Here is a 15,181-nt window from a genome sequence, read left to right as displayed (position 1 = left end):
AAACTTCTAAGAATAAGGACATTCTCCTAATAACCACAATGTCATTATCACATCTAAGAAAATCAACAATAATTACAAAATCAAATGTCTATTCCATATTCAGATTTCCTTAATCATCTCAAAATTGATTTTTGAGCTGATACTTTGTTTACCAGTTCAGGTCCATCTGAGGTTTATATAATATACGTATTTTGTTATTACATTATATATATTCTGTTGTTAGACTCTGTACTCTCTTTTCATCTAGAACATAGGGAGGTTTTTAATAAAAGGAGATCTTATTAACAGTTTATTCATGTTAACTAGTTGGTATTAAGGGTTGAAGGGAATGATTCTGCTATTATAGTACTTTTCTTTTGGCTTCCCTTTCCCATAAGCTCAGAGGTATTATCCAATTCTGTTCATTTTTTTTAGGTTCTTGCATGTTAATCTGGATCTATTAACATCATTTGTAACTGTGAGAAAAGCTAGTAAAATTTGGAAGAGAATTTGTATCTGTTTTTACTTGAGTGCTGTTTTTAATGTCTTTGGAATAGTATTCTTACATGTGTGTGTGGTTTTCCTACGTAGAAAGAAGTTTTCTTCTGTTAGATGAATATGCATATAAATTGCCCTAAAATGTGAGATTTGTTATTATTTTGTGAAACTTGGATGTAATGGCCTTGGCTAGAAGTAGTATAGTTCAAAACAGTACAGCTTAGCATTCAGGATTCTCCAGTTTGGCCTTCAGCTACCTCCATAACCTCTCTTTTCTACTGTTCTTTGTTTACTTGATCATCCTTCCAAAGTGAACTAATTGTTTCCATTATTCACTGTCCCTTACTCACCCTTGCTTATTTGTTTCCATAATTTGGGGTATATTTTTCCCTCTGCCTAGGAATGCCCTTTTTTGCCTGTTATTGCCACATCCTCCCTCTTGTTTAGGCCCAGCTTGAATCCCTCACCAAGTTGAAGGAGTATCTCCCTTCTTTACTCATGGCTCTTTATCTGTACTTCTCTTATGACACTCCTGCTTTCTGTTCTGAATCACATGTATTTATCATTTCTATGAGACGGTATATAACTTGAGATAGAATCTGTCTGTGTTATCTTTATATTCTCCACATTGCTGATCATCTAATTGGTGCTCAGTAAATAACTATTAGCTGAATAATTAAATGTTCTGTAATAAATATCTTTACTTTCTTAGCAATGGGCCAGTTGATCCAATCAGATTAATTCATAGCTAACATCAGCTCTTTGGCTCACTATAGAAGCAGCTTCTTGCAGTTACAGCTTTATACTTAAATGTGACTATAGATAAGTTTAAATTTACTGTCGGAAATACTGTGTGCTTTCTTTTAACCTCTTCCCTCAAACACATCTTTTCTGATTAAATTATTTAGAATGTGGTTCTAGAAAGTTTTTCACCTGTATTGGACTAGCCATGTTGTTGGCATTTCCTGAACTACCTCCTAAGATCTTTAGAAAAACTAAGAGGAAGGATGGGATCGAAGTGTTACTGAGAGGGACTACCCGTTGGGTGATTACTGTTGCCCTGAAAATCCTGGATCTTAGCCCAACCTGCCTCATAGTGTGACTAACAAGAACTGTCCTTGTAAGAGTCATATGCTGAGCTACACTGGACACTGACTCCAGGGAAACTTGAGATGAACTTTGAAGGGAGATTGTGAGGAAGAGGGCAGTAATGCTTTGAAAAGCTTTCTGGACTAGTGTAGGAAAGCTGGACCCATCTCTTTATGATGCTCTTTATTCCTTTTAGTATATTCAGTCAGTGGGACTGTTTCATCAAGTAAAGAGAACCTGAGTGTTTAGCTCCTTCTGGAAAGGACCAGCAGGGTCAGAAAAACTGGAATTTCTACTTAATCTTTCTTCTTTTCAAAAAATGTCCTTCACTTTTTTCCTAGCTTTTTTCGGTTTAGTTTTTTCCTGTAGAGGGCTATAAAATTAATTCTTGAGGCTGAGCATTGCTTGTAGTTAAATGGCCGTCTCTGCATAATATACATTTGGGATTAACTGAAGGTGTTTAGTTCTCTCCTCAACAGAGTTCCATTGAGTGCATTTTGTTGGAGTATCCACAGAAGCAGAAGCCTGCAGGATGGAGCTGCTTGGACAAGGAATGATGGAACCCTTAAAACTTCCTTGATATCTTTAATAAGAGCATTCTTAAGAGTCCCAGTCCCCCAAGCAGAGAGACTCCCTGGTTTAGACTAGCAGAGGCTATGGCTTAGCAGCTGGATGTGTCTACCTCAGGGTCTCGCCCAGCAGTGTCCAGAGAGGTGCTGGAAGGACCACTGTGATCAACTCATCCCTAGGAGTGCAGTGCTGTTTTACTGACACTAGTGTTTTCTTTCTGCCTTGTTTTATAGACTGGTCAAAAGGATGGATTTTACAGAGGCTTACTCTGACATGTGCTCCACGGTTGGACTTGCTGCCAGGGAAGGCAATGTCAAAGTCTTAAGAAAACTACTCAAAAAGGGACGTAGCGTTGATGTTGCTGATAACAGGGGATGGATGCCAATTCATGAAGCAGCTTATCACAACTCTGTGGAATGTTTGCAGATGTTAATTCATGCAGGTAAAGTAAATTCAAGGTCTGGGAGGCCAAGTTTGCAAACTGGATTAATAAAACATAGAAAAATGGTAGTATGTGACTTATTAACAGTAGTATTTGTTTACCTTTCTATAGCCATACAGTAACTGCCTCTGTGTTATTAAGAGTGGTAAGATTGCCCACCTCATATTATATGACTATGGTGTTCCATCTGGACATCTATAAATGTTGTCCTTTATCTGAAGGTACTTATGCCTGGCCTGTTTTTGTTGTCTGAGCAAAGTGATGTGGCAAAAGTAGTCCGCTATCTCAACTTAAGTATTTGGTAGTTACTGGTCATGTTTATTCTTTGTCCCTTCTCCAAAGAAAAGGGACTGTGCTACTGAAATTGAGGATGAGTGTTTTGCTTGAAGGAGTCTTTTTTTTTTTTTTTTTAACTTTTCAGTTTCCTTAATTTTGAGACTCTTTCCAATTACTTTGACTTGGTGTTTGCTGAGGATGCAGAAGAGAACAGGACGGACAAGGTCCCTGCCTTTATATTCTTGTTAGTGGGGACAGATGATAAATACATAAACAGTTAAACAGGATAATTTCAAAAGGTAAAAGTGTTGTGGGAAAAATACAACAAGAGTGATGGGACAGAGAGTAATCATGCACCTCTCTTTCCAACTCTGTATTTGGTTGACTTCATGCTTGTAGGTTGAGATCAGCTATGTGGGAGTGTTTATACCACAGAAATCAGCCAGTGCTACAGACCAATTCTATAAACTGGTTTTCTTCACTCCCTGAGAGCCAGTTACACATTTGCCAGCACACTACTGGGTGAAAGGCTCAGTAAATGAGACTATATGAGAGTCTGGCACCCAGGAGATGGGGCATGAGAAGAGAGTTAATGGTGATTGAGCACTGCTTTGTAGCAGTCACTGTACTAGACGCTTGATTTACATTATTTATCTAACATACAAAATGCCGTTGAGTCAGTGTTGTTCCTGTTCTATTATTGAAAAGGCAAAGGCTCAGAGAAGTTAACTTGTCAAAAGTTACATTATAAAGTAGGATATCTGATTCAAATCCATTTCTCTCTGACTCTAAAGCCCATGTTTTTCCACTATAGCATGCTTCCAACATTTAATCAGAATAAACATTTTTGAACATTCAGTCAGTTTAAACTGAGGTTGAGTGTAATACTTCATGTTATGACACTCAGTAGACCCTTTACGTTTCACTGATCATGGCAATTCAGATTCTTCTTCCCTGTGTACTTACCACCACATATAGCTGCTCAGAGTGTAGACTTCCAGGGCCCTAGCTCACCAGAATTATTAACTTACTATCTCATGGATAGGAAAGGAAGCAATCCTTACAGGTTTTTGATGTGGTTTTTTGTTTGTTTTAAGGGATGAGGGATGGCAAGGCTGAATTCTCCAAATGATAACACAGGGAGTTTGTTGTGACTGCTTTTTACATTGCATGTTCTGGAGTCTATTATAGTGGAATGTTTAAAGGTATTAGAAAAATAGATTTTATGCCTCAAAATTTAAAATACACGTTTTCAGAATTGAGTTCTCAAACTATCTCTAGTGACAAAAGCATGAATTTGAATATTCATTTCTAGTCAGAAAGCTCATTCCAGATATACTGTTGTCTCTTTCCTCCTCAGAAGAGGGTTGTTCATGTTACATTTTTTCCCCTGTAACTGTTGAATAAAATGAGGCATACTTTTGACTAAATGTGTTTGAACTGGCTATTCAAGTCATCTGTGTTTTCTCTTAGAAATTAAAAATATCACCTTCATTGTTAATGACTTTTTTAGGCTTGGTGTTTTTGGATGATAAGATAGTCAGACATAGTTAAGTGTGTGAATAGTTGATATAAGTGGTCAAATAAAATTTTCTCACGATTTTTATTGGAGTTGACTATTATGAAATAAATTTTAGGTGAGCCTAATTTGTGTACTGCATACACAGGGATTACAGTGAGAGGTAGGGAGATAGAGTTTACAGAGGGTAGGAAGCAGCTATATGACTTATTTTAGGAGATAGTGACATTTTTGGTCTTGGTCTTCCATGTGTTTGGTTGTTCTGTGTAGTTGGAATTAATGTCCAGAATTCTGTAACATAATGGTTATCTGATTCACTAAGTAGAAAAATCAAACTAAAATGAAGCAAAAAGTCTATATGGTCTGTTGGTCACTTTAAAAATCTTTTCTTTATACCCTGGCTCATTCCTCCTTTTGTAAGTTAAAGCCCATACTTTATTCAGATCCTCTGCCTTTTAAAAAAGATTATAATTTCAATGTCTCTGAAAGTTCAGAAATATTGACCAGTGGGGAGTGGTAGTTGAACACTACGTAAAAAGTCAAGCTAGCATACAGCTACATATAAGGAGGTACTTTAAAGTGATGGTGAAATAGAAATATTTCTAGTCTTGAGAGTGATGTGAGGGCTCTTATGCTTAATGATAGCAATGACATCTTTATATCTGTACCAGGTAACTTGGTATTATGGGTTAATCTTAGAAGTTTCCAAAGCAAGTTTGACATTTCTGTCATTCTTTATACTTGCTATACCTGTGTTTTATATGATTCATAATTCTCTTGTCCCTTGTGGTTCAGCTGGTGTACATAAAAGTGTCTTTTACTTTATAATTTCCACTTCCTTGAATTTCATCTAATATTAGTGAACTGCCAGAGAGTCCTAAAACATACTTTTTTAAAGTACGAAGGTGCTCACATCTACACAAAAATAATGAAAGAGTCTTAAATGGTTAGAAAGGCTTTGCTTTACTGTCTTCAATTTAGATCCAAGTCTAGAAATCATCCATGGTTGTATTCTTTTTAAAAAAATTTTTAAATTAGTTTTTTGTTTGTTTGATTTCTTTGGTGGGGGTGATAATTAGATTTGTTTGTTTGTTTATTTTAACATAGGCACTGGGGATTGAACCCAGGACCTTGTACATGCTAGGCATGCACACTACCACTGAGCTAAACCCTTCCCCTGCCATCCATGGTCTTCTCATTCAAGTTGGAGAACATTCAAGTGTGGCATGGATTACTTAGAAATGTAATATACATATGTATGTATATACTTCACTTTAGCTTTCTGTATAAAGTATTAGCACAAATAGCCAATTTGCTTGTCTTCTTTCCTGTATTGGAAGTTTGGTGTAATAGGTACTGAGATTTCATGAAGTTTATCATCTTGGAGGGCAGTATTGATCTTCAGTGGCAGTTAATATGCCATTTAATATTAAACCATCTGCTGACTAAAGGTCACTTAAAATCTTGTAATTAATTAAAACATGTCGTAAACAAATACTTGTGTGGCAAATATATGATCTAATTCATAGTGCTAGTTTATTGATACATGTTAAGAAAATATTATGCTGTTATATTGGGCATGATAACAAGATACTGAAGATCCTTAGATGAATAAGGCAGTGTAGCACAATGATTAAGAGTTGTGTTCAGATGTACCACATTATTTTGCTAGTTCTAACTTTAACACATGGTATAATTGTAAGTTTAGGCTCCCCTCCGTATTTTCATTGTTTATTTTTCTAAATTCTTTGTTATTCTTACCTGCCTTTCCCCAATCCCTATCAACTTGAGTCATTTTCCAAGTATAAAGCCAACCAATCAACCGACAACCAGCTCTTTTGACATTTTGATTAGAATTATAATGAATTTATTATTATTTGGGGAATAATCAGCATCTTTATACTGTTGAAATGTTCTATTTGGGAGCTATGTACATAGCTAAATCTCTGTGTGTTCTTAGTTTTTCACATCTTAACCTTATAGTTTTACGGATATCTGAATAAATGTCAGTTTCTGACTAATCTGGGGAACACTTTTGTGATACAGAATTTTAAAATATAACTACTCTATCTTGCCATTTAGTTCGGTATCCTGTAAAGTTGAAGTCTGTTTTCTTGATTGAAGCTTGCGAGCTGTAAGTTGAATATTATTATGGCTTAGTCTGCCACTTTCACCGTTGAGTTACAATTACAAGAATTACTTAAAACATGATTATTTTAGTAAGGATCATTCATTTTAATTCTGATATTTCAAGAGAATATTATTTAAAGTTTTTAAAAAATTGTTTATTTTTTGTTTTTGTTTATCACTGCTCTCAGAAATGCCTTCCCCATTCACCTTACAGCTAGCCCAGCTTTCTGTTGTGGGCTGTTGTGGGTTTAGAATTTTATTGTTTTGGAAGCAAAGGTGAAAAAGTCACCTAATACTATCTTTTGCTGTGGAGTTAAAAAACTTTAATGTAGCTATTATTTACATAATTTGAATGTTACCAAAGATTTTCATAGCAAGCCTCAAAAACCTTAAATCAACTCATAAGTTCCTTACAAATTGTTTGCCACTGTTTGATTTCTTTGGAGTGCATTTTATTATTTTAGAAATGCAGTCCTCATTAATGACTAGAATGTAGTTTTAGATTAGAAAAGGAGTATTTTAAACTACCTTCATGTTGTTAGTTGAATACAAGGAAGTAATGCTAGAGATGAGACCATTTCCCTCGTGGAAATTTAGAAATTAAAAAAATCTAGTTTATTAATATTTCAGTAAATCTTGCTTAAGCAAATCTCTGGTTCTTGATCCTCTTTGAATCCTGCTTTGTGTTACCTTTCAGTTCCTGCCACTCTGCTTCCCCCACTTGCCAAAAATTAGAGAAGAAAAACTGAGTGTGTGGTTAAGATTACTGGAGAGCTATTTACACTGTGACCTTTGTAGAACATTTTCTTGATTTTCTAGAGAGTTTTAAACTATGAGAACTCCCATTTATAATTGTCTTTCAATATTTTATTAAATTCTTCTTGGAATCTTTGCTTTTTAATCACAGGGAACAGAAGTTGTATCTTCTAGCTGATAATTTTTTATTCTTTCATAGATTCATCTGAAAACTACATTAAGACAAAGACTTTTGAAGGTTTCTGTGCATTACATCTTGCTGCAAGTCAAGGACATTGGAAGATTGTGCAGATTCTTTTAGAAGCTGGGGCAGATCCTAATGCAACTACTTTAGAGGAAACCACACCACTGTTTTTAGGTGAAGTATGTTATTTGTTGTACAGATACAATTTTTTATTTTTAAATTTTATTTTGCTAAAGAAACTAATTTTCCCTCTCGCTGTTGTACTTATAGTATGTTCTCTGGCAAATAGTATCCTGCTACTTCTTTGATTCTGAAAACCAAAAAGGTATTTTTAAAGTTTCCCCTTTGTTTTCTACTCTTGGATAGGTGATAGCATCTGGGATTATCTTTAAGTGTTTATTTAAAGTTGTGAAATCTGTTCTGAATTGTAGTCACCGTCATCCTTGTGTTCTCTGTGTTATTCTGAAGACCAAGTAAAGCTTAAATTGTAGCAATAGTTACAAAGTTACCTGTGAATGCCTTATGTTTGTTTTTGCCTTTTCTTAGCATTAAGAAATAAAGGTTTTAGACTCATAGACATAGAATACAAACTTGTGGTTGCCAAGGGGGCAGAGGGTGGGAAGGGACAGGCTGGGATTTCAAAATTTGTGGATACTGACAGGCATATGCAGAATAGATAAACAAGATTATACTGTATAGCACAGGGAAATACATACAAGATCTTGTGGTAGCTCACAGCAAAAAAAAATGTGACAGTGAATATATGTGTGTTCATGTATAACTGAAAAATTGTGCTCTACAGTGGAATTTGACACATTATAAAATGACTATAACTCAATAAAAAAAGTTAAAAAAAAAGAAATTAAGGTTTTATGGAAGAAATCATGGGCTAATCCTTTAATTAACTTAATATAATTACTTTGTTGTCTGTATGGATTCAGACTTCCTCAGTTACAGACTATTTTTTAATGTCGTTAAGAACAAAGGCCAAATTCTAAAGGGCACACTTGTAGTACCTGTCTTTTTCTTCCCTGCCTCCTTTTCATCCTGTTTGTCTTCAGGGACATTGTGGCCCATAAAGTTTGGTGGAACATGAGAAAATTAAGAGAATAAAACATATGTATAGAATGAGTGTTATCTGGACTATAGTTTTGGTCCTGCTATGTGTAATTTGTGTGCTCATTTGTTTAGTGTGTGCTTCAGTTTCCTCACTTGTAAAATGAGAGTTAAAGAACCTACCTAGTCTTTACTGGACTGGGAATAAAATGGCTATGAAAATAATTTTTCCTTGTGAATTTAAAAATGTATATTCTTAAAGTTTATGTACAATAAAATTCATTCTTTTTTAGTGTACAGTTCTATGAGTTTTGATGTATGCATTAAATTGTGTAAAGACAATAACAGGCAAGACACAGAAGAATTCCATCACCTTCCAAAATTGTCATGCTGCCTATTTTTAATCAGCCTTTTCTCCCCTTTTCAGCCTTGACAACCACTGATCTGTTTTCATCCTTATAGTTTGCCTTTTTAAACAGACAGTCATAAGTATATATGGAATAATACAACATGTAACCTTTGAGACTGACTTCTTTCACTTAGCATAATGCTTTTGAGATTCATACATGTTGTTGCATGTATCAGTAATTCATTCCTTTATTGCTAAGTAGTGCTCCTTTGTATGAATGCACCACAATTTATCCATTTAGCGGTTATTAGACATTTGAGTTGTTTTCAGTGTTTGATGATTATGAGTAGATGGCTACGAACATTTGCATGCAGGTTTTGTTTGAATATAAGTTTTCATTTCTCTTGAATTTGTACTTAAGATTGTTGGGTCCCATGTGGTAAGTGTATGTTTAACTTTGGAAAATAATTTGGAAGTTTCTTAGAAAGTGACTCTACCATTTTGCATTCCCTCCAGTAATGTTTGAGTTTCATTTTCCCCACCTCCTCACCAACACGATATTGATAAATTTTTCTTTTTTTTAATTTTAGCCATTTTAATAGGGATTTAGTGGTATCTCATTGTGGTTTTAAGTTGCATTTTTCCTAATTGCTAATAATGTTGAACATCTTTTCATGTGGCTACTTTCCTTTTTTTCCTGTTATTTTTGTGTTTAGTCAAAACTGTGTTTTGTTTTGAAATAATTTCAGACTTATGGAAATAACAGTAAAAAGGATTCTTACGTACTTTTCACCCCAAATTTGTTCTTTTGCCTTATTCACTTTATCATTTTTTTCTCCCTGTATATTTATCCATATATTATTTTTTGGGGGACCTTTTGAGATTAAATTGTGGACATAATGCATCTTTACCCATAAATACTTAAGTGTGAAGTTCCTAAAAGAAATGAAATTCTTTTATATAACAGCTATAAAATGATCAAAATCAGGAAGTTAACATTGCTACAGTGCTGTTATTTACTCTATACATTTTGCTCACTTTTGCCAGTTGTTTCTCTGATGTCCTTTATAGCAAAAAAAAATTTTTTTGTTAGTTCAGGATAAGTCCAGGATTATATATTACATTTAATTGTTATGTCTCTTTAGCCCGCTGTAATTTAGAACAGTTTTTCAGTCTCTATCTTTTATGATTTTAACATTTTTGAAGAGTTCAGGCCATTTATTTTGTAGAATATCTTTCAGTTTGGGTTTGTCTGGTTTTTTTTTTCTTAATAAAGTACAGATTATGCATTTCTTCAGGACTGCCACAGAAGTGAAATGGTGTCTTAGAACATCTTATCGGGAAAAAAATTATCCGTTACTGGTGATGTTAATTTATAAAAGTATTTTGAATATGTGAAATATATCATTATAAAGATGCTTCATGGAAGCCTTGGTATAATATCGGTTGAGTTTGCCAGAGGGGAGATTGTTTTTTATATAAAGTTTCTTTTTTTTTTTTTCCTACATCCACATTTAACCCACTTTGGATATTCTGTACAACTACATGGTAAGCTTAAGCTTCTGTTGAGGCTATGCTATGTACAATTTCTGATATAGTTGCTGCCTTTAAGGGATCTAACATATAGAGGAGTGAACAAAATGAATCAAGTCCTGTAAAAGAATTAGGAGTAAAGTGTTCAAGATACTGAAAGAGGAAAAAATAAGTCTGTCCTGCGATGACAGAGGAAGATATGTGCAGGATATTGTATTAATAGTAACAATAAGATTTATTGAGCACTGAGTGTGTGCCAAACCCTGTGTCAGATGTTTTACATGAATTAACTAGTTTAATTTTCAGTATGGTTCTGTGAGATATGTACTATTATTATTTCCACTTTCACTGGTGGGATTTAGGATTAGAAACGCTGTATTTAGTATTAGAAAAGCTATATTTGAGTCTTGATCCTCCTGTTGTCTGTGTATTAGTTAGTATGGCATTTCTTGAATTCATTCGCTGAAATGTTAATAGATGTTCATTGACAGAAGGATTCCTTATCACAATGTGTTTGGGAAATGCTATGTTCTATATTCCCCAGTGTGGAAAAACAAAAAACAGTAGCCATGTAGCTTAACATGTCCCCCCAAGTCTGCGGTATCTTCTGTACTCAGTGTTAACCTGTTTTAGTATCTTCCTAGTTCTTATCACTGGCTGCAGTTATTTCACTTATTTGCTTCTTTGTTTATTGACTTCCCTCACCAGAAAGAACGTTCCACAAGAGCAGGGATTTTATTTATCTTGTTCACTGTTGTAACTCCAAAACTCAGATCAGTGCCTGGTATATGGTAGGCATTCAGTAAATTATTTGTTGAGTGAAAGAATGAAGGTCTCTGGGATGGCTTCTTACAAAACATCACTTGTTTTAACTTGACAGCGTTTGGAATGTATTTGATCGTTATACTATTTTTCTTTTGTAGAACACTTAGGAGTATCTCAAAAAACAATATTCCATGGGACTGTTTGAGAAATGCTAATTTGATCACTTAGTTTACAGTTTCAAAATATAGTAGTTCCATTTATGAAATTCAGTATTGTGCTCATTTATTATATAAGTATTTGGAGAAAATTAGAGATGCAGAGTTTTTAGTGATTTACATTTCAGGATATAGTTAACTTGCTGTTTTTTATGTTAATGAAGGAAGAGTTGCTAAGATAATTCAAACCAGTGACTAGCTTTAAGTCACTTATTTATAGTAATTGGATTTAGTTAGTTTCTTTGGCAGCAAAACTTACCATCCTAATTATGTCTTGTATTGGCTAATACAAAAAATAATTTGACTCAAGCAGAGAGTTTAAGCCCAAGGAGACACAGTACCCAGAGTACTTTTACATGCTCAAATACTGCATTAATTGTATAAACTCCTTGTTTGGAAGTAGAGTATTTTTAAAAAAGGAAAATACAGCCTGAGGTTTTGCAAGATCATGGTGTTGAAAAATGGATATGTGATTCTTAGGTGCTCTGGGCTCTAGTGTCTGCTCTCTGCCATAAATAGTATGACAGACTTTCACAATCTGCTTTGCTTACCTGTATCTTTCTCCCTTTTTAAAATAACCGTAGTGATCTGTGTTTCAGTATATAATGGAAGAGATTTTTTTATTAAAACAAAATCCAGAATACTTCAAGGTTTGCAACAAACTATAGATGATAATCTTTAGGTAAGGAAGAGTGATTGGACTAACTGTATTTAAAGTGAGAAAGGGGGACTTGTATAGAAAGGCCCATCTTATATAGCTTCCTCCCTCATCTGTAGAATTATCTTCCAAAACTGTTCGTTGCTGAAACTTTGCAGTGTGTTGCCCCTCACCCCAAGGGAAGCCATATTCCTTGCATGTTACAGCACCTGTCCTATGGTCCATTTACCACCTAAACCAGAGCATCAAGAAAATGAATACAGAACTGTGGAAACTTACAGGTAACTGGAAAAAATCAGCAACGTCAGTGGCATGTGATTATGACTGAATTGAAGGTTAAGTCCAGAAATTTAGGAAATTTACTACTCCACTGTTTATAATGGGAATATGCTCTCTACACAGAACTCACCAAGATTTTCAGAAAATTTAGTTTGGAAGGGAACTTTTTTTTTAACTGAAGTACAGTTGGTTTACAATGTTGTATTGATTTCTTTGTAAGGTTTTTTTTTTTTTTTTTTTTAATGGAGGTACCGGGGATTGAACCCAGGACCTCATGCGTGCTAAGCATGCGCTCTGCCACTGGGCTATGCCCTCTCCCACTGAAAGATAACATTTCAGTTTGATGGCAGTAAGAATTAAGATGAGAAAACCCCACAAGAAAGGGGAAATTCAGGAAACTTCTTATTTTTCCACATGAAAATTGTCTGTATAGAACATCATTTGCTAACATGCAATTTGAAATTTATGTTTAACAAGGAGTCTACCGCCTTATTTCTCTTATTTACCCTTGCTTTCTCCTCTCCCCACTCCCTTTCTCTTGCCTCATAAATGCATACACAGTAAATATTCTGAGGATAGGTTTGTAAAACTGCTTTGGAAATAAGAATAGCCTTATTTATAAGCATAGTAGATTCTAAGTAAAAATCTAGCTAATTATATAAGAAGTAGATTTTCTCTTTATTTTGCTGTATAAAAAACAACACTGATAAATTGGAGGTTCAAATCCAACCCAGTGTGGCTTCATAGAACAATTTCTATGGAAGCTGCACAGCATGCAGTTTTGGCTTTTGATGGATTATTTTTCATTTTTTGTTCTTCAGAGTCTGCTTAATCTATGTAACCTTCAACATTAAATGTAGCAGTAATGTTTATTAAGAACAAAGTGTTTTATAAATAGTGTTATGGGGAGCTGCCTATTTCAATATTTAATTGTCAGATATGCCATATTTTAGCTCATGTGGCATATCCTTTAACTCTAACTCTGCTGATATGTTCCAGAGTTGAACAAACCAACCTGTATTTTACTTTTCACTAGTATTTTCATGGATCAGTGATCATTCAGAGTTATTTTTTGAGGTGTTAGGAATTTTGAGGTTTAGCATTTATGTATTAAACATGTATTGTATTAATTAAACTTTATATTTGGAGTTATTTTTAGATTTTTTTCAATGGAAAGATTAATCATGATATAAACATTTTTGAGGGCATATTAGTTATTGGAAATAGGAGTTTGAGTTTTCCCAGGTCTGAAGTATGGCTTTTCGCTAAAAAGTTACATTTAAAAAAAAATGTTAATTTTTGTTCTGTTTACCTTCTCGATGTAACTTTATATTTAACATCATTCTCTTCTATGTTTTAAGATTATATCATTCCTTAAGGTAAGCAATTATGCATCTAGTATATTTATCACCTTTCTTGGGTTACCTTCCAACAATTAAATGTATTTATACAGTATGTCATTTTGTTTGTCATATTTGATGTGTAAAGTTAAAATTCCAGCTTTTAAAGGTGAGGAAATCAATATCCTTATATTCTCCTTGTGTAACTCTTTTCCCGTTTTCCTTCCTTTCCAAAAATTTGTTAGTTTGTTATATCACATTACATTGTCAGTGGAAATAACGTCTTGCATCCTATTCTGGCATCTTAATACCTTTATTTTATTTTATTCTGATAGTTCTGTGGTTAAATTGCTTAGAAGTTTATCATCAGTTATTTTGCCATGGTTTTTCCAGTCTTGCTTGGATAACTGAATTCTTCCTTTAGTAGAATCCTCTAAAAGGACCCATGGAAATAATGTTCCCTGAATTCTTGCATGTTCATAACTAAATATAGTGATTTTATACTTAGATAACAGTTTGATTAGGTATATGATCCTTGGGTCACGTTTTCTTTGAGAAATTTTTTTACTGGTAATCTCGTGTGTTCTATAGTTGAAGTTGGAGGACACTACTTTACTTCTCTTTTTTGTGACAGTATTTTTTCCTGTCCTATTTTAGTTTTCTCTGAGACATGGTGTGCCTTTTATTTATTTTCCTTATTTTAATAAGTCTTTCTGGAATTTTATAGATTTGTGCATGTTCCTCTGTGATAACTCATGTGAGTTTTTGCTCAAGCTTCACCTTTTTTCGGGAGATTTTTAATGGCAAGGAGCTAAAGTCACATTCTAGACTGGCTAGTTTCTGTTTTTACTCATGGTTTTGGGTGTGACTTCATTTAGCCATTATCTTTCACCAGCAGTAGGGCATAGGCAGCTGTGGGGTTTTTGCAACAGAGCTTCCCTTCTGTGTTAATAGAGACAGACTATTCTTGCAAATATAATTTCTTTGTGTAATTCCTTATTTAGACTCAGCTCTTCTGACTTTCAGATTTCAATTGTGTCCAGAGACATTCTGCTTGCCAGCTCATGAATCTTATATCCTTCTGCTGGCAGTTTATGTTTTGTACCTCAGAGGCATCCTCTCACCTTTGAGACATTTACTTTGCTAGCTTTTTCTGAGATGTGCAGTTGAGACATTTTCTCCCACAGGTACCTAGGGTTGACCTCCATTCTTTTGGAAGCCTCCACTTATTTTTGATCTGGAGTTTTAGCAGGATCCTAGTTTTACTAAAAATGGAGAGTGTGTTATTGTTTCTTATTTTCTTTGCTGATTTTGGTATAATTGCTTTTGGATGCTTTCTAAGAAGAGTAAGGGGAAAAAGACACAAAAGAACTTATATACAAAACAGATGCAGACTCATAGACATAGAAAACAAACGTATGGTTACCAGGGCAGAAAGGGTTGGAAGGGATAAATTGGGAATTCGGGATTTGCAGATACTAGCTACTATATATAAAATAGATAAATAACGAGTTTCTATTGTATAGCCCAGGGAACTATATTC

The 15,181-nt window shown here is 34.3% G+C and overlaps 1 protein-coding gene across 3 annotated transcripts in view; it reads left to right on the top strand.

Moving 5' to 3' along the window:
- The window catches only part of ASB3 (ankyrin repeat and SOCS box containing 3), an 83,569-nt gene that overhangs the window by 23,672 nt on the left and 44,716 nt on the right, over positions 1-15,181 (top strand). For all 3 annotated transcript variants that reach the window (XM_032497544.1, XM_032497545.1, XM_032497543.1), the window contains 2 exons: positions 2,370-2,578; positions 7,459-7,617. In XM_032497544.1, the coding sequence (XP_032353435.1) occupies positions 2,383-2,578; positions 7,459-7,617 (355 nt within the window). In that variant the 5' untranslated portion in view covers positions 2,370-2,382. The remainder of the gene's footprint in view (positions 1-2,369; positions 2,579-7,458; positions 7,618-15,181) is intronic.

The sequence above is a fragment of the Camelus ferus genome, chromosome 15 (genome assembly GCF_009834535.1).
Source record: "Camelus ferus isolate YT-003-E chromosome 15, BCGSAC_Cfer_1.0, whole genome shotgun sequence".
Lineage (NCBI taxonomy): Eukaryota > Metazoa > Chordata > Mammalia > Artiodactyla > Camelidae > Camelus > Camelus ferus.
Note: the sequence above shows the minus strand (reverse complement) of the source record. Positions and strands in the feature narration are given on the sequence as shown.